Here is a 21,008-nt window from a genome sequence, read left to right on the forward strand (position 1 = left end):
AACTTCTTGTGTCATCCAATTAAGGTAAGTGAGTGTATACTTTATATTTTGAGTTATAGGAACCTCTGTTCACTCTTGATTCCATATTAAGACAATTGTCATTTACTAAAACTCCCTTCCACTGTAACATTTACATTCTCAGATATTTCCCTCCATTCACAGATTAAAAACGACTGTATTTTCTGGTTAAAAACAAACGAATTGTGATTTGTGTACCACTTGGACTGAACTGTAACCGATCAGAGTGTAGATCTCTGCCAGAATTTTCTTAGAGCAAAGTCCATCGGTTGCTTGCTGCAGGATATCAATGGCTTCCAGGTAATTACCATCTTCCACTTTACGAACACCTAGTTAGAGCATAAAAAACAATCTTCACTTATTCGCCTGACAAATAGCAAGGAGTTCATAAAAGCAGATCATTCTGACTTATCGTCAAGTCAATATGAATGTCTCAGATTGATTTTAGAAGTTTATCTGCATTGATGGAACAATCACTTAACCACTGCTTGTAAATGCTAGCTTCGCAATTTATCAGGTTAAAGATAAAACTAACTATTTAAAAGAGAATAGAGCAGTCACTTAACCAGTGTTTGTAAATGTTAGTATCACATTTTATCAGGTCAAGGATCCTATCAACTATTTTAAAAGAAAATACATATGAATAGCATCAACCATCCAATTATTTACTCAGTTTATTTTAACAATCAGTGAATTAACCAAAGTAGCAATAGAGTCATAGAGCAATACAGCACAGATACACTTTGGCCCAATCAGTCTATGCCGACCACAGTGCCCACTCAGCCATTTTCAATTTCCTATCCTTGGCCCATATCCAAAGCCCTGCCCCTCCGTGTAGCTATGCATGTATAAATTAAGTACAGTGTTACTATCCACATAAAAAACAGCATAGCAGAAGACAAAAACTCTAAAGGGGCTTTAAGTGCTCAAGACAAGCTTTTTTGATGGGGAAGAAAAGGAGGACATGCCTCAGGAGGATGAATCCATGGAAAGCATCTGGCCCAGACACCATACCTGGCCAAGTACTGATGACCTGTGCTAATCAACTGGCTGGAGTCTTTACTGACATTTTTAAACCTCTCGCTTCAGCAGTTTGATATACCCACCTGCGCCAAGTAGGTGCCCAAGGAGAACCAGGTAACCTGTGTCAATGACTATCACCCAGTTGCCCTTACTGGATCCACTGTGATCAAGAGCTTTGAGAGGTTAGTCATGAAGCCTGAGGAGTGACCTGGATCCACTCCAGTTTGCCTACTGTCACAGATGTTATTTCATTGGCCTCTCACTCATTTCTGGAACACCTGGACACATATCAGATGTTCTTCATCGGTTATAGCCCAGCACTCAATGCTATCATCCCCTGGAAACCAATCAGTAAGCTCCAAGATCTGGGCCTCGATATCTCCCTGAGCAACTAGATCCTCGATTTCCTCACTTGCAGACTTCGGTCAACACAGACTGGCAACAACATCTCCACAATCACCTTCGGCACAGGTACACCACAAGGCTGTGTATTTAACCCCCCTGCTCTGTTCACTTTACACCTATGACTGTGTGGCTAAGTACAGCTCCAACACCATATTTAAGTTTGCTGGTGACACCACTGCTGTTGAGCAAATCAAAAAGGTGAAGAATTGGCATATTGGAGGGAGATTGGAAATCTGACTGAATGGACCCACAACGACCTCTCTCTAACCGTCAGCAAAACCAAAGAGCTGATTATTGACTGCAAGGGGAAGAAGCACATGTTTTTGGAATGTGGAAGGAAACACGAGCACCCAGGGGAAACCCAAGTGGTCACCGGTTGAACGTACAAACAGTGACGGGAAATTGAACCCTGATCGCTGATCACTAGCACTGTGTTGTTACACCAACCACTACTCCACTGTGAAATCACTTGTCAAAGCTACCTGAAAGCTCTGTGGAGGCACTTTCACATCATGCATTGCAGTGATCCTTGAAGATTGTTCACTCTCAGCTCTAAGAATAAATTATGGATGGTTAAGAAATGCTGACCTTGTCAGGTTTTCGTTCATATATCCCATGGGTGGATTAAAACAAAGAAAAGTCAATTGGTCCTCATGACTAAGCAGTATTCCAGAAGGGTATTTAAAGCTTTTGTTTCCACTTTTCCTGATGGAATACTAGGCAAGCAAATAACACAAGGAGCCAAATATTTTGTGATCATTGCCACCCGGTACACAAATTGCTGTTTACATATCCTTGCAGCATATACTCTTTGTGCTGCGCTGTCTACATGCTGTACACCATAGTTCACTGCACAAGGATCAATTTCAGTAAGTAAGTTGCTTTGTGGGAAGGACTGTCAGAAGCAAATGAACGTACTTGTAAGTACAGTTACTTAATTCATTATTAAGATTCCTTAAGGTTGTTATAGCCGGGGGGTGGTAATGGGGACAAGCTCTCACTGCCTATTAAATGCTCCCAATAAATAGCCTCCGACAACCAAGTCCAGCTCCTGGCCTTCACGTGTGGCTTAGCTACTAAACCTGGTGGAACCGTTTCTACTGACAGCAGGAGCAAAGGCAGCTTACTGGCGCCTTAAAACCAGTCGCTTTGGGCAGATGGGGCTTGTCAGCCGTAGTTGGCAGCTCATCTAGAAGGAAAATTCTGATCTCAAACCTCAGCTGCCTTGCGGCTATACCCAGTCATGGGGAAGGCTTCGGGAGTAAAACCCAAGGGAAAAATCCGGAGTGGGCAGTCCCTAAGGCAGTCCTGCATTGAGTCCAATGCTGACTGGCAACTCCCGCGACTCTGCTCGTACCAAACTGTACCAGTCTCTGCCATTCCTTTGGGTTCATCAGTTGCATGGAGAGGGGGAGCTTGCTACATGGGCAACAGCTTGCTCTCCATATTATACTGCCCAGGCTTGCGTATCTAGGCAGCTATAGCGCACTATCCATGGTCGATCCTGACCGACAGAAGCCCTCACCTCACAAGAAAAATAAGACAAATCAAACTTCAAAGAACATTTCTGTTCTACTTCACTGGTGCATGGGAAAATAAGGGGAGATTTGATAAGAAATATACAGAAGTTACAGGAGGCAGGTACCTGGGTGACTGTTAAGTGAGGGAAAAGCAATGGGTAGCCAGTTCAGAGCACCCCCGTGGCCATTCCCCTCAACAATGAGTATATCACTTTTTATACCTTTGGGGGGGATGACTTACTAAGAGGAAGACAGAACGATCCGATCTCCGGCACAGACTTTGTCTCTGTAGCTCAGAAAGGGGTGGGGAAGAGAAGAGGACTGTAACAGTGTTAGTGGAGAGGATGTTTACCAAAGTGGGGAAGTCTAGGGGTTGCTCTCCATATTATACTGCACAGCCTCAGCATAGAAGGACATGGATTTACAACGGAGATGAGGAGGAATTTCTTTAACCAGAGGGTGGCTAATCTGTGGAATTCATTGCCACAAACAGCTGTGCAGGCCAAATCATTGGGCATATTTAAGGTGGAGGTTGATAGATTCTTCATTAATCAGGGCATCAAAGGTTATAGGGAGAAGGCAGGAGAATGGGGTTGAGAGGGATAATAAATCAGCCAAGATGGAATGACTGAGCAGACTTCATGGGCCAAATGTCCTAATTCTGCTCCTGTGTTTTATGATGTTAAAATTACGAGGAGTACAGATAGGGTTAATGCAAGCAGGCCTTTCCACTGAGAGTGGGTGAGATTAGAACTAGAGGCTACGGGTTTAGGTTGAAAGTTTTCATAACTGAATCAGTATACTGTATATGAAGCACAATATGAAGTGGTTGCAGACACTAAGTTAACAAATAAGAGTCCTGTTGTAGAGAAAGTTAAGTGGCACAGCACCACACAGTGGAGAATCAGATTACACCAGCAATCATTCCAAAAACGTTGTGGTCTCCATCTGTGCAGTATCATTGCAGAAATGAGAAAAAAAAAGGAGAGAAAACATTCTAAATTGTTCACAATGGGCACTGCAGGACTTACTGACAGAAAGGCAAAATGGTTTCCAAGGAAGGAACACAGAACAAACGTTATCTCCATTGACAGAACAAATTTCAGAAAGTTGAAGATCGGATTCACTTTTCACCGCTGTCTCTCAGGAGTTTGTACATTTTCCTTGCTTCCTCTCACATTCCAAAAAGACATACGGATTAGGGTTAAGATTAGTGAGTTGTGGGCATGCTATGTTGGCGCTGGAGGTGTGGCAACGCCTGCAGGGAGCCTGGCACAATCGACGCTGAATTAATTTAATACAGTTCACTGTACGTTTCAATATACATGTAGCAAATAAAGCTGATATTTCTTTTTATGAGTTTATTTTGTGCTAATGTTTGTCCTTCTATTGATTACCAAGTTTTCAAGTTGTATCCTGCAACAGACCAACACCTAAATGGCATATCACGTGTCATGTTATGAACAGCACCACTACTACATCAGGCAACAGATTTTCACGTGCACTATACTGATCTCTTAGTAATCAGATTTTAAAATTGGACTCATCTTGATCTTTAAGGTCACGTACCTCGCAAAAATGTAGCACAGGTGTACATCAACTGTCCCAGACTTCTGAGACTCAGTGCCAACACAAGACGCTTCCCCCTTCCATCTTTTAGTAGGTATCCAGTTTTAATGGACTGCCACAAATCATCACACTGTATATTCAAACCGGAGGCCGAGGAACTCTGAAAAACGCAGGCAAAAAAGTAAACAATGGCTTAAAAAAAACACTTTCTTTGCATTATTCCAAAACAATTTCAGAATCCTAACACAATATTAAACCTACAGTCCATGGACAAGAATTATTTTGAACAATATTTGGACAAGTGTATATTTCATGAACTGATTATTGAACAGTTTTGTTAAATGCTATGCCTTGTGACCAACTAAGCAAAGTCAGCTTAAAGCAAAAGAATGGTGAATTCTATTGTGTTTCTTGTATTTACTGTGATTGCCCACAAGAAAATGAACCTCAGTGTTGTATATGGTGACATATATGTACTTTGATAGCAATTTACTTTGAAATATATAACTGCATAAGATATTTGAATCAAATTTCTGCTTTTGTCAGAAGAATCAGTTTTCAGTTATTGAAGGATAACACACTGAACATATTTAGGGAGAACATATTGAGGGGTCCCAGAAGGTGGTCATTATATGGAATGAGGTGTCAGAGGAAGTAGGTTGAGACAAGTACATTCACAATATTTAAAAGGCACATGGATAGGAAAGATTTTGAGGAATACCAGCAAAATGTGGGGACATGGGGTGAGATTAGACGGGAATTTTGGTTGGCATGGACCAGTTGAGCCAAAAGGCCTGTTCCCATACTGTCTGACTCTTTGAAAGATACAATGAGGTTGCATCTCTCATCCACTAATGAGAAAAACCATCAGAACAACTACTAAGAGCTTATGATTCAGTTCAGAAAATCCTTATTTTCTCTTTGTTTATTTTCTGTTGCTTGAGAGGTGTGGTTACAATTACAAAGCTAATCTGTTTTAGTCATGAATTCGGATTGGAAATGAACTTCCTTCTGATCAGAACAGCATTCAAACCACAAGACGTATGGTCAAATTCTGCTCCTTTGGCCCATAGGGTCAGCTCCACCACTCAATCATGGTTGTTTAAACATTACCCTATTCCAGCATCTCAAGTCTTTAAAATTCACTGACTTAAATCGTTCATCAATGTCTGTCTGTAGACATCTATCTGCCTAGTTCCTCTTGTACCAGTCTGAATCAAAAGGAATAGTCAAACATAACATCTCGGTAATATATTCTTCAGTTCTCTTCTACATCTCTATAAATGTGCTCTGCATGGGCTTTAAGTTCTCAATACAAAACCACTCTTCTCAAAGACCTGCAGTCCAAGTTACCACAAGTTGATCTATAACCCCAAGAATGTCATTTATTGTTGTGAAGTCATTTTAACTTCTTTTCACATCCCTTTCCACCCTGTAGTGGAAAAAAGCAAAAAACACAAAGGTAAGGCAAACGATAGGCCAATACCACTAATCCTACAACATTAATGAATACTTATTTACACCTAGAGAAACTTCATGCAGGCAATCTTCCACAAACACAAGAGATTCTGCAGATGTTGGGAATCTTGAGCGACATATACAAAATACTGGCCCTGATTAAGTCTCGGCCTCTAATGTGAACAGTTTATCCCCCTCCATAGGTGTTGCCTGACCTGCCGGGTTTCACAGGCAATTTTCCAAATGACAGCAGTACCAATGTCAGCCATAGACCATAACCATCCATGGAAATAATCAAAACAAAATGCCATAGAAAAGTTCTGGGGGTGCCAAGCCATCAGACAAGTGAACAGATACTTGATCAATCAATCACACTACAGGTTGACCTTCACTAATCCAACTACCTGTAATCCTGATCCTTCGATAATCTGGCACTGCTTATGCTTAATATGATCCTTCTGTAATTCGGCATTTTCACTAATCCGGCACTCCTCAAGTCCCAATGGTGCCGGATTAGTGAAGGTCGACCTGTATATCAAGTGGCAACAAGTAAGGTCACACAAGGACTTGATGACGTTGACGGAGAATGCACAACTAACAATGAAAGGGGTGGATAGTGGCAAGAGTACAATCACATAGAAGATGACAAAACAGAGATTTTAAATTGTTGAAGATTCATGTATCCTACAGTGTCATTTCTGCTTCTGGATTTAACTAGATTCTTATTACTTATGGCAGTGCAGCAGTTGGCAAATCACTATTACAGTGCCAGGAATCACTGATCGGAGTTCAATTCCTGCCACTGTCTGTAAGGAGTTTGTAGTATGTTCTCCCTGTGACATGTTTCCTCCGGGTGCTCCGATATCTTTCCACATTCCAAACACGTACAACTTACTTAGGGTTGGTAAGCTGTGGGCGTGCTATGTTGGCATCGGAAACACGGTGACACTTATCAAATGCCAATGTAATCCTCACTGATTTGATATGATGCAAAAATAATACATTTCACTGTATGTTTTAATGTACAGCACATGTAACAAATAAAACTAATCTTTCTTTCTTACATTATTTCTGTTTTCTAACAAAAGCTGAAGGTTCTGAAGCCAGATTTTTTACACCGGGGAGGCAGAGAATTCGCAGAAAATGTTTGGTTGTTACCACATTGGTGAAAGGCAGATCTCTCTGAGAAAACTGTTTTGTAAGAAATGTGGCAGCCAATCACAACAAGTACAGGGACAGAAAGGTACTTGATTGACTGGAAAGAGGTGCTATATAAAGAAATGTCTCTTTTTTTCCTGAACTCAAATATAACAGCATTTAACTGTTCATTCAGGCACTTGCTATGCTGGATACATTTGAGATTCCGTTCATAGGAAATCCTTGCAGAGGGAATGAGTATTCCAATAAGCAAGTAAAAGTTACCCAGCGAGGGCCTCAATTAAAACCAGGGATTCCCATGTCCTATTCATGATTAGTAAATTTGCAAGTATTTTGAATTGAATTGACTTTATTTCTTACATCCTTCACCTACATGAGGAGTAAAAATCTTTGTTACATCTCCATCTAAATGTGCAATGTACAATCATAGTAATTTATAATAATTTGTAATAAATAGAACAGTCAATGCAACATAGAAATACACTCAAATCAGCGTGAATTAATCAGTCTGATGGCCTGGTGGAAGAAGCTGTCCTGGAGCCTGTTGGTCCTGGCTTTTATTCTGCGGTACTGTTTCCTGGACGGTAGCAGCTAGAATAGATTGTGGTTGCGGTGACTCAGGTCCCCAATGATCCTTCGGGCCCTTTGCTCACACCTGTTTTTGTAAATGTCCTGAATCATGGGAAGTTCACAACTACAGATGCACTGGGCTGTCCTCACCACTCTCTGCAGAGTCCTGCGATTAAGGGAGGAACAGTTCCCAGACCAGGCAGTGATGCAGCCAGTCAGGATGCTCTCAATTGTATCCCTGTAGAAAGTTCTTAGGACTTGGGGGCCCATACCAAACTTCCTCAACCGTCTGAGGTGAAGAGGCGCTGTTGTGCCTTTTTCACCACACAGCTGGTGTGTACAGACCATGTGAGGTCCTTGGTGATGTGGATACCTAGGAACCTAAAGCAGTTTACCCTCTCAACCCCAGATACTATTGAAAGCAGAGTCTCTTTCATTATTATTAAAAACAGAAAATGCTGGTAATAAATAAATAGTGCAGACAACTCAAGCTTTGCTTGTATACCCTGACAGAACCAGTAAAGAAATCTGATCTATCACAGTACGCAATGAATTAGACAATGTACAAGCAATAAATCCTTATCTAGCGAGGCAAACTTACTCTCTCCTTGAGCACGTGTAGCACTGCATCAACTTTCTCCAGCTGATTTCTAGCCAGCCACAGCAGGCTTTGCAGATATAATATCTGATGAACTCCCTGAATAACAGTAGGGTCACTGATGTTCTGAAATATCATTTTGCATAATTTCATGATGTCCTGTTCGTCAAAACATTTACCATACGCTTCTAATCCTGTTTCAAACAAATTTGCAAAGAACCATGAAGATTAAACAACTTTGTAGTTCTTGAGTCCAAAACACAATAAGCAAACTTTCCTACCAAAGAAAGCACATACTTAGGCCATGAAGAATGCAAAAGTAGTTTTATTAACTTTTGTTACCATAAGGAAAAAACTAGCATGAGCAGCAATTCTAAAGAATAATATTGATTTTTAAACAAAATATTGCAGACAGTGCATGCTCACTAAAAGATATTCTTTATTTGTTTGGGCAAACAACAGTTAAAGAAGCCAATGAGAAGAGGCAGCTTGGATGAAATAAAAGATCAGAGCAACAGCTTGCTAGTCTTGGATATCTTGTAAAGGTTGCTTAGGAGCCTCATTCACAGGTTTCCTTCTCGGCTCGGTGGCAGGGCCCTCATCACTGAGTCAGATAGTCGGAGAATCAACCACGCTCCAAAGAACTGAGCAAGCAGCTTAGGCTAATGCTTCAGCAAAGATCTCATCTCATAAACAAAGTGTTCAATTGAACCCAACTTCCTCCCAAGTGGATATAAAAAAGTCCAAATGGCATACTGTATTGAGTTCTCTTGCATATAAATTCCATTCTTCGTGGAAGCTCCATGTGTAAAATGGCTGCCATGTATCAGCAGTACACTTCAAAACTACTTAAAAGCATGGGGTATTTTTTTGGAAATCCTGAGGTTGTGATTGCATTCTTCCTGGTGACAACATAGTACACAATTATCAACAAGCAGTGACTTAAGGTGCAAAGAAAAAGTTTAGAAAAGTGTGAGGTAATTAAAAATTTACTTGAAATTTAAAATGTCAGTGCTTAGTGAGGCAGAAAGCATCATCAGGCATATTTATTACGACAGTCTGCATCTGTACAGCTATTATATCTGCATCAGACTACATCAACTGTACTCAGTCTCTGAGTGCTTTCACAAGTGAGGTCTTCCATCTCATTTCACAATAAGGTAATCTGAAGGAAAAAAGAAGAAATATCCTGCAAACAGCTCATGTACAAGTTAGGGAGGCAGCAAACTACTAACACAGTGGTTATAACAAATCACAATCAGCCCTGCAGGTTTATAACTTACCCCGGGTTAATCCCTGGAACAACCGGGAGTGATCGCTGTGAATGACGTCAGACAAGCTGATACCTAAAACAATGGTATTGTACAGCACAGTCAGTTCCAGGGGAAGGCTGGGTATAGTCGGTGGCAACCCTGCAGGAAGACACAACATTTAGTGCGCATTCTGTAGAAAAACAAGGTTTCCCAGTTAATGAGCAATTAGGCCACATATGTTGACAATAAAACAGGCTGCAGAGTGTACTGCCCAACTGAAATTGTATACCATTCAACGCCAGGGTGCCATGTGTTTTAAAAGCCTTTCTCCTGAGATACGCTGCAACCACTGAAAATCAATACACACGGAGATCGTTCTGCTCCTGTACACACTTGGGGACAATGCCACCTGACCTGTGCTTTGCCTCCTGGATTTTAAATTTTATCTGCCATCTGTTTGCACCTTCTGCCAGCCTACTATTACCTGCTGAACTCTCCCACTATTCTCCCTACTTACCGAACCAAGGACTTCTGAGCTCTGCGGCCTACATCTCTCTGTTAATTTTTCAATGTTGGAAAATAGTGAGGTAATTTCTGAACTTAATAACTTGCTGTATTTGGTTACACATTATGGGAAAGCCACCCAAATCCAGAGAAACTATAACGTTGCACATCTTCTGGAATGCTAATGGGGCGGGGGGAACTAATGCAAAATACAGACGAGAAATGTAAAACTAACAAAAAAACCTGAAGATGCTGGAAATCTGGCATAAAAAAGAAAATGTTGGAAACACTCAGCAGATCAGATAGTGAAATGGAATTGTTATTTCTATCTGAAGGTCATTTGTCATTCTGCATTACCTGATGCGTATTACCAGACTTGAAACTGGAGTGTGAAGGTGGGAGACGTCTGGAGGGAGATCAGCAGGGACACCTGAGCCAGATTCTGATATGTAGAAGTGTTAACGGGAACCATTAGAGGGCAAAGGAGAGATGAATAACAGTTGGAAACAGGTGGAAGGTGGGGGGCAGGGACCTGGACGTGAAGTTGGTGGATCAAGGAAGCAGAAAGAGGCAAAGATGGGTGAATGGTGGGCTGGGAGGAGGGTGGGAAGGGGGGCAGAAAATGGGAGGACTAATGGACCAGAAGGAGAAAGGGAGGAGGGGAATAAAGAAAAGGGGTGAGGGGTTACCTAAAATTGGAAAACTTAATATTCATGCCACTGGGTTGTAGACCACCCAGGTGGAGTAGAAGGTGTTTCTTATCCAGTTTGCATCAGGGTTCATCCTGGCAGTATGGTGGACAGGTCAGTGTGGGAATGGTGAGGGGACTTGAAATGGTTGACAGCTGGGAGCTTAGGGTGGCCACTGCAGACGAGGTGTCCTGCAAAACAGTCGCAGAGTTTGCACTTGGTCTTGTCAATGTAGAGGAGCCCATAATGGGAGCACTGAAAGCAGCAGACAAAGCTGGAGGAGATGCATGTGAACATTTGCCTCACTTGGAAGGACTGTTTAGGCCCCTGGATGGTGGTGAGGGAGGAGGTATGGCCTTTTGCTCTTGTGGCAGGGGACGCAACAGTGATTGATGATACAGACCGGCTTACCACGTCAGTACCTTGGATTTTCTCTAGCAGTTTGTTGAAAGAAACATAGCTCTGGCGCAAGGTAGCTTTCCAACTTGCAGTGTGGGTAGAAATATTCTGGGAGAGATAAAATACATTAGTCAATTATACTGTTACATGCTCAAGGAAATCTCTGATTTTTTTGTGAGAATGATGTAATGGTCTTTTGGAGGTCACCTGATGTGATTTTCCCGCCGATGTGAGGTCACGTGATGACATGTGCACCACGGGTATATAAGGGTCGACCCAGATGATGCAGTTGGGTTTTTAGTTTGTAGATTTCCAGGTAGAACATGCTGTGTCACCGTTTCTGTTGCATGTTTGTTTTTGTGACGCAGTTTCATTTTTAAAACGGAGTATTGCGTTCTATTGCAAGATACCATATTATTGGACTGGAAATTTTTGCTAGATGTGTTGATTTACTCAATTCCAACAGTAGAAGGGAGAGTGAAGACTTTATCAAGGTACAGGATCGAAGGATCGAGAGGAGTTGGCATCGTTTGGCAGTTTAATAAAGGATCGACCTTACTGAGTCTTCGTTGGAGGAGTACGACCTGCATCGAGGATAACTCTTGCCAAAAAGAGCAAGGAGTTCATGCAAAGGTGTGCTCTCTCTCTAAAGGAATTTAAAGTCAGTTGTTTTAAACTGTTTATTTTCGGCATCGTGAATCCTGTGGACAGAACCAGCAGGAAAGTTGCGTCTGTGAAGAAATCGTTCTCCAGAGAAGTCTCTCCCAATTGAACGTATAAATCTGTTGGACTTTCGAATTTATCGCTTTAAGAACTATATTTGACTGCATCGCTTTAAGAACTGTTTTCGCATTTAACACTTTAAGAACTAGTGCCGAGTGATGAGGTGTTGAACGGCTGCATATTGGTTAACTTCCGGTTAAAGTTTTCATTTGTTTTTTTCCTTATCCTTTATCCGTGTGTAATAACTGTTTGGTTGTTTTTATATAACCTGTCTCGATTGATATTCATTGTTGCCGTTTACGTAACAATACGATACACCACATAATTAAATACAAAAGACAAATCTGTAAGTGAAGAGATTCAGCTGAGTTATTTGCACGAGGTGAGATTAGATAAACTGGCACAATGCTATCACTGAAGAAAAGGAAGTTCTTATAAATTTGTCAATAGTCATAGGAAACTACAGTACAGAAAAAGGCCCTTCGGCCCATCTAGTCCTTACCGAACCATTTAAACTGCCTTCTCTCATTGACCTGCAGTCAGACCATAGCCCTCCATACCCCTACCATCCATGTACCTATCCAAACTTCTCTTAAGGTTGAAATCAAGCTCACATACACCACTTGCAGTAGCAGCTCATTCCACACTCTTACGACCCCTTCAGTGAAGAAGTTTTCCCTCATGTTCCCCTTACACTTTTCACCTTTCACCTTAACCCATGATCTCTGATTATAGTCCCACCCAACCTCAGTGGAAAAAATCTGTTTGCATTTACTCTATCTATACCCCTCATAATTTTGTATACTTCTATCAAATCTCCTCTCAATTTTCTATGTTCCAAGGTATAAAGTTCTAACCTATATAATCCTTCCTTATAACTCAGGTCCAGACTCGGCAATATCCTTGCAAGTTTTTTTTGTACTCTTTCAACCGTAGTTACATCTTTCCTGCAGGTAGGTGACCAAAACTGCACATGATATTCCAACTCAGGCCTCACCAACATCTTATACAACTTCAACATAACATCCCATCTCCTGTACTCAATACATTGATTTATAAAGGCCAATGTGCCAAAAACTTTCTGTACGACCCTATCTACCTGTGATGATACTTCCAACAAATTATGGACCTGTGCTTGCAGCTGGCATGTGGAGAACTAAGGGTCATAGTTTCAAGATAAAATATTGCCACTTTAGAACAGAGTGAGCAGAAAAGTTTTCACCTACAGAACAGTGGGTAGAAGTTATTGCCCAAGTGTTTTGTGGACATTCAATGACTGAAAATTTTCAGGACTGAAATCGATAGATATTTAGATACTGGGGGTAATTATGGAATATAGACTAATGCAGGAAAGTAGCTTTGAGAAAAATGGAGTGTGTAGAAAGGGCCAAATGCCCTATTCCTGATTTTCTTTCTTATATTGTTCCAAGTGGATTTGAATACACCTGGTGAATTAAAAATGCTTTAACTGAACTTTTTTTCTAAAATTTCTTCGGTGACACGATGAAATACTATACTAGTGTTCTATCTATTCTTTATAGCAACTAGAACAGTCATCCAGTTGTCAAAATACTCACGACTGAGAGCCTCTCGAGTATTTTACCAGTACTGACCATGCTAGTACACTATTTCCACATACGACTGGCCTGCTGAGAACAATCGATGTGTTGTTACAATGAAGTATACTACAACTGAACAGGTGTGAATTCTCAACCATGATTTCCTAGTTACTTGAATTTTGTATCTGACTGTATATGAAGCTATCCCGCCATTCATAAAGTTACTCAAACATCCATTTATTTATTTTGCGATAGTGCAGAGTAAAGCCCTTCTGACTCTTTGAGCCACGCTGCCCCAGTAACATCCGACAAACCCTAACCTAATCACGGGACAATTTACAATGACCAATTAACCTACCCGGTACATCTTTGAACCAAGGGAGGAAACCAGAGGATACAGACAAAGGAGATTCTGCAGATGCTGGAAATCCAAAGCAGCAGACACACACAAAATGCTGGAGGAACTCAGCCCGTCAGGCAGCATCTATGGAGGGGAATAAGCAGTCAACGTTTCAGGCCACAAGCAAGAGAAAATCTGCAGATGCTGGAAATCCAAGTGACACACATAAAATGCTGGAGGAACTCAGGAGGCCAGGAAGCATCTATGGAAAAAAGTACAGTCGACGTTTTGGGCTGAAACCCTTTTCGGGCCAAGATCTTTCGTCAGTCTCGAAATGGTGACTGTCTATTCTCCTCCATAAATGCAGCCTGGCCTGCTGAGTTTCTCCAGCATTTTGGGTGTTGCTCAAAGATCACCGTGTTTTAATTGCTTCCTCAACAATATACAGTATTTGCCTTTAGCTGTCTAAGTCCTAAGCGCTGGAATTCCCACTGCTCAGAATCAGATTTATTTACAACGACACATGTTGTGAAATTTGTTGTCTTGCAGAAGCAGTACAGTGCAATACCTCTACTTCCTTAAAACCCCTGACCATTTTGTCACTCACAACTCCGTTTGTGACCTTTCATAAATTATAACTTATACATACCCTTCCTGCATTCACTTTAAATGGCCTTTCCTTGTACTACGATCTTTATTTCCTGGCTACTGTGTATTACCTCTACCCTCACCTCACCCTTCATGAAATAACTTCCAACTACTTCCATTCTAACTTCTGATAAGCTCTGGGACAAATTTATCAACCAAATTCAGTGAAAGCCACAACTTTCAAAGTACTATTATTTTACCTGCATTAAAAAAAGAAGAAAGAAATATTTAGGTTGCTGCCATGGCACCTTAGAGATTTTGCAATGAAGACCACATTGAAGAAAGTAATCAAATCAAACTGCAATATCTTCTGCTCTGTGCCACAGGGAAAGTCACTACCAAGGTCCTGCTCAGCTGCCTGGTCACAGTTGCTCTGTGACTATCAATGCAGATTCCACCTGTCCTGAGGCGAAGTGCATATACTCTTTATCATATGACAACTGTAATCACCAGATATGGCATTTTTCAAACCTATAAAAGCCTCAAGGCCAGTTAGTTCAGAGTCACGCACACACAAAATGCTGAAGGAACTCTGCAGGTCAGGTAGCCACTCTGGAAACGAAGAAATAATTGATATCTTGGACCAAGACCCCTCTTCAGTACTGGAAAGGAAGGGAGAGAACACCAGACTAAAAAAAGGTCAAGGAGCAGGAGGGAAGAGAGCTAGTAGATGATAGGTGAAGCCAGGTAGGTAGGGAAGGTAAAGGGCTGCAGAGGAAGGAATCTGACTGGAGAGGAGAGTGGACCATTGGAGAAAGAGAAGGAAGAAAAGAAGCCGGGGGAGGCGATAGGCAGGTGAGAGGAGGTAAGAGGCTATCGTGGAGAAGAGAGGAGGGGAAGGAAAAAAATACCAAAAGAAGAAATCAGTGTTCATGCCATCAGCTTGGAGGCTACCCAGACAGAATGGAAGGTGTTGCTTCTCCACACTGAGGGTGGCCTCATCATGGCACAAGAGGAGGCCAGGGACTGACATGTCGAAACAGGAATGGGAATCAGAATTAAAATGTTTGACCACTGGGAAGTTCCAGTTTTAATAGTCTTAATCTAGGATCCATAAACTATCAGAATCATACAGACATACAGCATAGAAACAGGTCCTTTAACCCACTAAATACACACTGACCATCAACTACCCATTTAATATAATCCTACATTAATCCCGTTTTTATTCTCTCCACATTCTTATCATCTCCCTCAGACTGTACCACTCACCTCCAAGAGAAGGGCAATTTACAGTGACCAATTAACTTACCAACTTTTGGATAGAGCATCTGGAGTAAATCTGCGTGGTCACGGGGAAAACTTGCAAACGCCACTCAGGCAGCACCAAAAGTTAGATAGAAACCTGGTTAGATCAAAACATAGAAAACCTACAGCACTATGCAGGCCCCTCGACCCACAATGCTGTGCCGAACATGTACTTACTTTAGAAATTACCCAGGGTTACCCATAGCCCTCTATTTTTCTAACCTCCATGTACCTATCCAGGAGTCTCTTAAAAGACCCTATTGTATCCACTCCTACCACCATTGCTGGCAGACCATTCCTCGCACACACCACTCTCTGCGTAGAACGACTCACTCCCTGACATCTTCTCTGTACCTTCTTCCAAGCACCTTAAAACTGTAGCAACACACACAAAATGCTGGTGGATCCTAGGGAGGCCTCCCATCCCATGATCCTCTCCCTTCTCTAGCCTTGTATCCCCTTTGCCAATTCACTTTCCAGCTTTTGGATCCATCCCTTCCCCTCCTGTCCTCTCCTATCATTTTGGATCTCCCCCTCCCCCTCCCACTTTTAAATCTCTTACTATCTCTTCTTTCAGTTAGTCCTGACAAAGGCTCTCAGCCCAACACGTCGACTGTACCTCTTCCTAGAGATGCTGCCTGACCTGCTGTGTTCCACCAGCATTTTGTGTGTGTTGCTTGATTTTCCAGCATCTGCAGATTTCCTTGTGTTTGCACCTTAAAACTGTGCCCTCTCATGCTAGCCATTCAGCTCTGGGAAAAAGCTTCTGACTATCCACATGATCAATGCCCCTCAGCATCTTATACACCTCTGTCAGGTCACCTCTCATCTTCCGTTGCTCCAAAGAGAAAAGGCCAAGTTCACTCAAACTATTCTCATAAGGCATACTCCCCAATCCAGGCAACATCCTTGTAAACCTCCTCTGCACCCTTTCTGTAGTTTCCACATCCTTCCCGTAGTGAGGTGACCAGAACTGAGCACAGTACTCCAAGTGGGGTCTGACCAGGGTCCTATATAGCTGTAACATTACCTCTCAGCTCTTAAACTCAATCCCACGATTGATGAAGGCCAATACACCGTATGCCTTCTTATCCACAAATTCACCCTGCACAGCAGCTTTGAGTGTCCAATCGACTCGGACCCCAAGATCCCTCTGATCCTGCACATTGCCAAGAGTTTTACCATTAATACTATATTCTGCCATATTTGACCTCCCAAAAGGAACCACCTCACACTTACCTGGGTTAAACTCCATCTGCCACTTCTCAGCCCAGTTTTGCATACTATCGATGTCCTGCTGTAACCTCTGATAGCCCTCCACACTATCCACAACACCCCCAACCTTTGTGTCATCAGCAAATTTACTAACCCATCCCTCCACTTCCTCATCTAGGTCATTTATAAAAATCACAAAGTGAAGGGGTCCGAGAACAAATCCCTGAGGAACACCACTGGTCACTGACCTCCATGCAGAATATGACCCACCTACAGCCACTCTTTGCCTTCTGTGGGCAAGCCAATTCTGGATCCACAAAGCAATGTCCCCTTGGATCCCATGCCTCCTTACTTTCTCAATAAGTCTTGCATGGGGTACCTTATCAAATGCCTTGCTGAAATCCATATACACTACATCTACTACTCTACCTTCATCAATGTGTTTAGTCACATCCTCAAAAAATTCAATCAGGCTTGTAAGGCACGACCTGCCCTTGACAAAGCCAAGCTGACTATTCCTAATCATATTATGCCTCTCCAAATGTTCATAAATCCTGCCTCTCAGGATCTTCTCCATCAACTTACCAACTCACTGGTCTATAATTTCTGGGCTATCTCTACTCCCTTTCTTGAATAAGGTAACAACATCTGCAACCCTGCAGTCCTCCGGAAACTTCCCCGTCCCCATTGATGATGCAAAGATCATTGCCAGAGGCTCAGCAATCTCCTCCCTCGCCTCCCACAGTAACCTGGGGTAGAACTCCTCTGGTCCCTGAGACCTATCCAACGATGCTTTCCAAAAGCTTCAGCATATCTTCTTTCAGAGCTCTACTGGACAGCAGCTCTACTAGCTGTGCCACTCTGCCACCCATTACAATGGAGTTCTGAGGTAAAGGAACGTTGCAGGTTCAAGGCCTCAAGAATTTCTTAAAATTTTGCACAGATTCAGCATGTCATCGAAAACTTTGATAATCTTATATAGATGCACACTGCAGAATATCCTAACTGGTTGCAGGTCTATATGGAAACACCAATGTCCAAGAGCAGAAAAGCCCACAAAAAGTGGTCATCCATCACAGGAAAAGCCCTCCCAATCATTGAGCACATCTACAAGGAGTTCTGGCATAGGAGTGCATCATCTAGGATCCCCACCATCCAGGCCATGTTCTATTTTCTTGCAGCTGCAGTTGGGAAGAAGATACAGGAGTCCCACACCACTAGGTTCAGGAACATTTATTAACCATGAGATCATAAGACATGGGAGCAAAATTAGGCCATTCAGCCCATTGAGTCTGCTCCACTATTCCATCATGGCCGATTTATTATCCTTCTCAACCCCATTCTCTAGCTTTCTCCCCATAACCTTTGACACCCTTACTAATCAGGAAACTATCAAGCTCCACTTTAAAAATACCAAATGTCTTGGCCACCACAGACATCCGTGGCAATGAATTCCACAGATTCATCACCCTCTGACTAAGGAAATCCATCCTCACCTCTCTTCTAAAGGGGTGTCCTTCTATTCTGAGGCTATGCCCTCTGGTGTGAGACACCCCCGCTTACCGAAAACATCCTCTCCACAGATACTCAACCACTTGGCTGCAGAACCAGCACAGACAACTTAACTTACCTCAACTCTGAACTGATTCCACAACCATGGACTCACTTTCAAGGACACAACTCATGTTCCTTGTTTTGTCTATGTAGTTTTTTATTTACACAGATCGTCTTCTTTTGCACATTAGTTGTCAGTCTTGTGTGTAGTTCTTCATTGATTCTATTTTATTTCTTTATTCTACTGTGAATGCCTGCAATTAAATGTGTCTTAGGGTTGTACATGGTGACGTATTCATACTTTGATAATAAATTTACTTTGAACGTTGAAACCTGGCAAAAAAAAATCATAGTCTACCAAGCAGCCATGATCCTATACGCTTCTAAGATGAGCTGCCGAGAGGAGCCATGTTGAAATACTGGAGAGGTGCTATCAAAGCAGTCTCACAAAGTTCTCCAAATCAGTGACTGGCTGAGGAGACTAAAGTCAGTGTCCTCTCCAGTTCCAACATTGTCACCATCAGGGCCTGGATCATACCCAGCTGGCTCAGTGGGAACATGTCATATCATTTGCAATTTTGATACCAGATTCCTAAAACAGAGACCTTTTAATTATTTTTTGTATTTTTTATATTAGTTTATACATTTACTTATATGCCTTCACCTAACAGATTTTCTTTCACTTTGCAAGCACCCAAATTCACCCTGACATCTACCCATGCACTTCACTCTCTTCCTACACGTTTTGTTCTATCGTGCTTCTAAGATATATCCCCTGCTTACCTCTCTCCTCCTCACTCAAAACGCAGGGTTCTGATCCACCAGAGTTCAATAAATGAATGCCATTCTGATGAAACGCTACTGACCCGCAACATGACTGTTCTTTTTTCTCTCTCTCCACAGGTGCTGCCCAACCTACCAGCATTTCGGGATTCATGTAGTAGAGGAATCTGCGCGGGGTGACAGGGAGACTAATCTTGGATTATGAATACAGATTAAATCAAAGACGCAGCCTGTTGAGTTTGTTCAACTAAGGGTGAAACTATAGTGACAATTCTTGACGCGGAGAGGCCAAAGCAAGCTGATACCGAATGTATTCTATTTGCACACATATACTCTCCCTGGCACATATGAACATCAAAGGGGAAAGTTTATTTTTTGATACTCTGAAATTAAACAGTTTTATCTTCACAAACGTAGAAGGCTGCAAAGCATGTTAAAACTACAGTACATTTAGAGGATTTTGTCTATAGTTTGCAACTTTACAAATCATGGACTCTGTCAGATGATTCAAACAAACTACTTACCTTCAGTTCTGCCACCAACTTGTCGTTTTCCTCTGTCCAGATTTCCAAACAGCTTTTACCACCGATACTATCCATCACTCCCAATGTATCCCTCGCCGCCAAAACTTCATAGAATCGGAAGTAACGACAGAAGTATCGGAAGCACGAAACTGGGGCATAAGCAGGAAATCCCGCCTCTCAATTCTGTCAAAGGCTTCTCCACAATCTCCGAGCCTGAACGCGAACTACGAGGGGACCGGGAATTTCACCTTTACAGCGCTAACTAAAATAGTTGAGGAAGGGATGGCTACGTGTTTTATATACTAAGATTTAGAGTACTTGTGCAAGTTATTTTATATCCACTTTTGTAAGGGCTATATTAATTAAAGGGGTATACTTGTCAAACCATTGCAGCACAATCAAAGTTTTGCTGAAACGAGCTGTTCCCTTTTTTAATAATCAGTTTTTTCCACTTTTATCTCAGTACCAGAGAAATACTCTACAACAAGAAATTTAAACCTCAGCGCCACCTTTTTCATTGTAATCTATTTGGTTTAAGGAATTGGAGAAATACTTTCAAATCAGTGTCGCAATATTCTCTAAATTACTGACGGACTAATTGAAGGAACACCCGAGTCATCAGATCCCAATGGTTCATTTGAGGCCCCGGATTTTTTTTTCATAAGTGTGATTGAAAGTTTGCAATATTTAATATTTATGTATTTATGCACATTTTATTCCATGTCAGTACAATTATTCTTTATAATTGTTGAATTTGGTTTTTGTTGTATGCTGACCAAGACAGGGCAGCAAAATCCAATACTGTACATGTAAATGGCAAATAAAGTTGCTCCTTGATATAGACAATCCTGTTTATTTTCCGCTAATCAAAAGAAGACTAATTTCACCTGCCAAGACATTGACCTGCATTGGGTTATTTCGTATTTATTTTTGAATCTGGGTGCTACAGTCACGGCCAGTATTTAATGCATATCCCTAATTGACCTTAAGTGGTTTGCTCAGACGAGGTGAAGACAACAGACAGCAGATTTCTTCCCCAAAAGACAGTAGTGCAGTCGACTCCTATTCCATATATATTTTTTTCTAAATTAGAGAAAAAAAATAGAAAATAGGCATGTCTTAACATACAAAGAGGAATGTGTGAAAGGCTGGAGATGAAGTGCCAACCAAGAGAGGGTGTGAAGATTTGTTAATAACGCGGCTTTCAGGTAGGAAACCAAACCTGCAAATATGGCATACAGACTACAGTT

General features: G+C 41.8%; 1 protein-coding gene across 2 annotated transcripts in view; it reads right to left on the bottom strand.

Annotated features, from left to right (window-relative positions):
- The window catches only part of fancg (FA complementation group G), a 36,291-nt gene extending 16,431 nt beyond the window's left edge, over window positions 1–19,860 (bottom strand). The window contains exons 1-6 of one of the 2 annotated variants that reach the window (XM_063042077.1): window positions 19,759–19,860; window positions 11,188–11,272; window positions 9,603–9,731; window positions 8,323–8,513; window positions 4,536–4,695; window positions 217–347 (exon numbers count right to left, since the gene is read on the bottom strand). In XM_063042077.1, the coding sequence (XP_062898147.1) occupies window positions 217–347; window positions 4,536–4,695; window positions 8,323–8,513; window positions 9,603–9,731; window positions 11,188–11,272; window positions 19,759–19,833 (771 nt within the window). In that variant the 5' untranslated portion in view covers window positions 19,834–19,860. Of the gene's footprint in view, window positions 1–216; window positions 348–4,535; window positions 4,696–8,322; window positions 8,514–9,602; window positions 9,732–11,176; window positions 11,273–19,758 lie in introns of both variants that reach the window. The other variant, XM_063042078.1, reaches the window with a different exon arrangement.
- Window positions 19,861–21,008: the final 1,148 nt, after the last annotated feature.

The sequence above is a fragment of the Mobula hypostoma genome, chromosome 3 (assembly GCF_963921235.1).
Source record: "Mobula hypostoma chromosome 3, sMobHyp1.1, whole genome shotgun sequence".
Taxonomy (NCBI): domain Eukaryota; kingdom Metazoa; phylum Chordata; class Chondrichthyes; order Myliobatiformes; family Myliobatidae; genus Mobula; species Mobula hypostoma.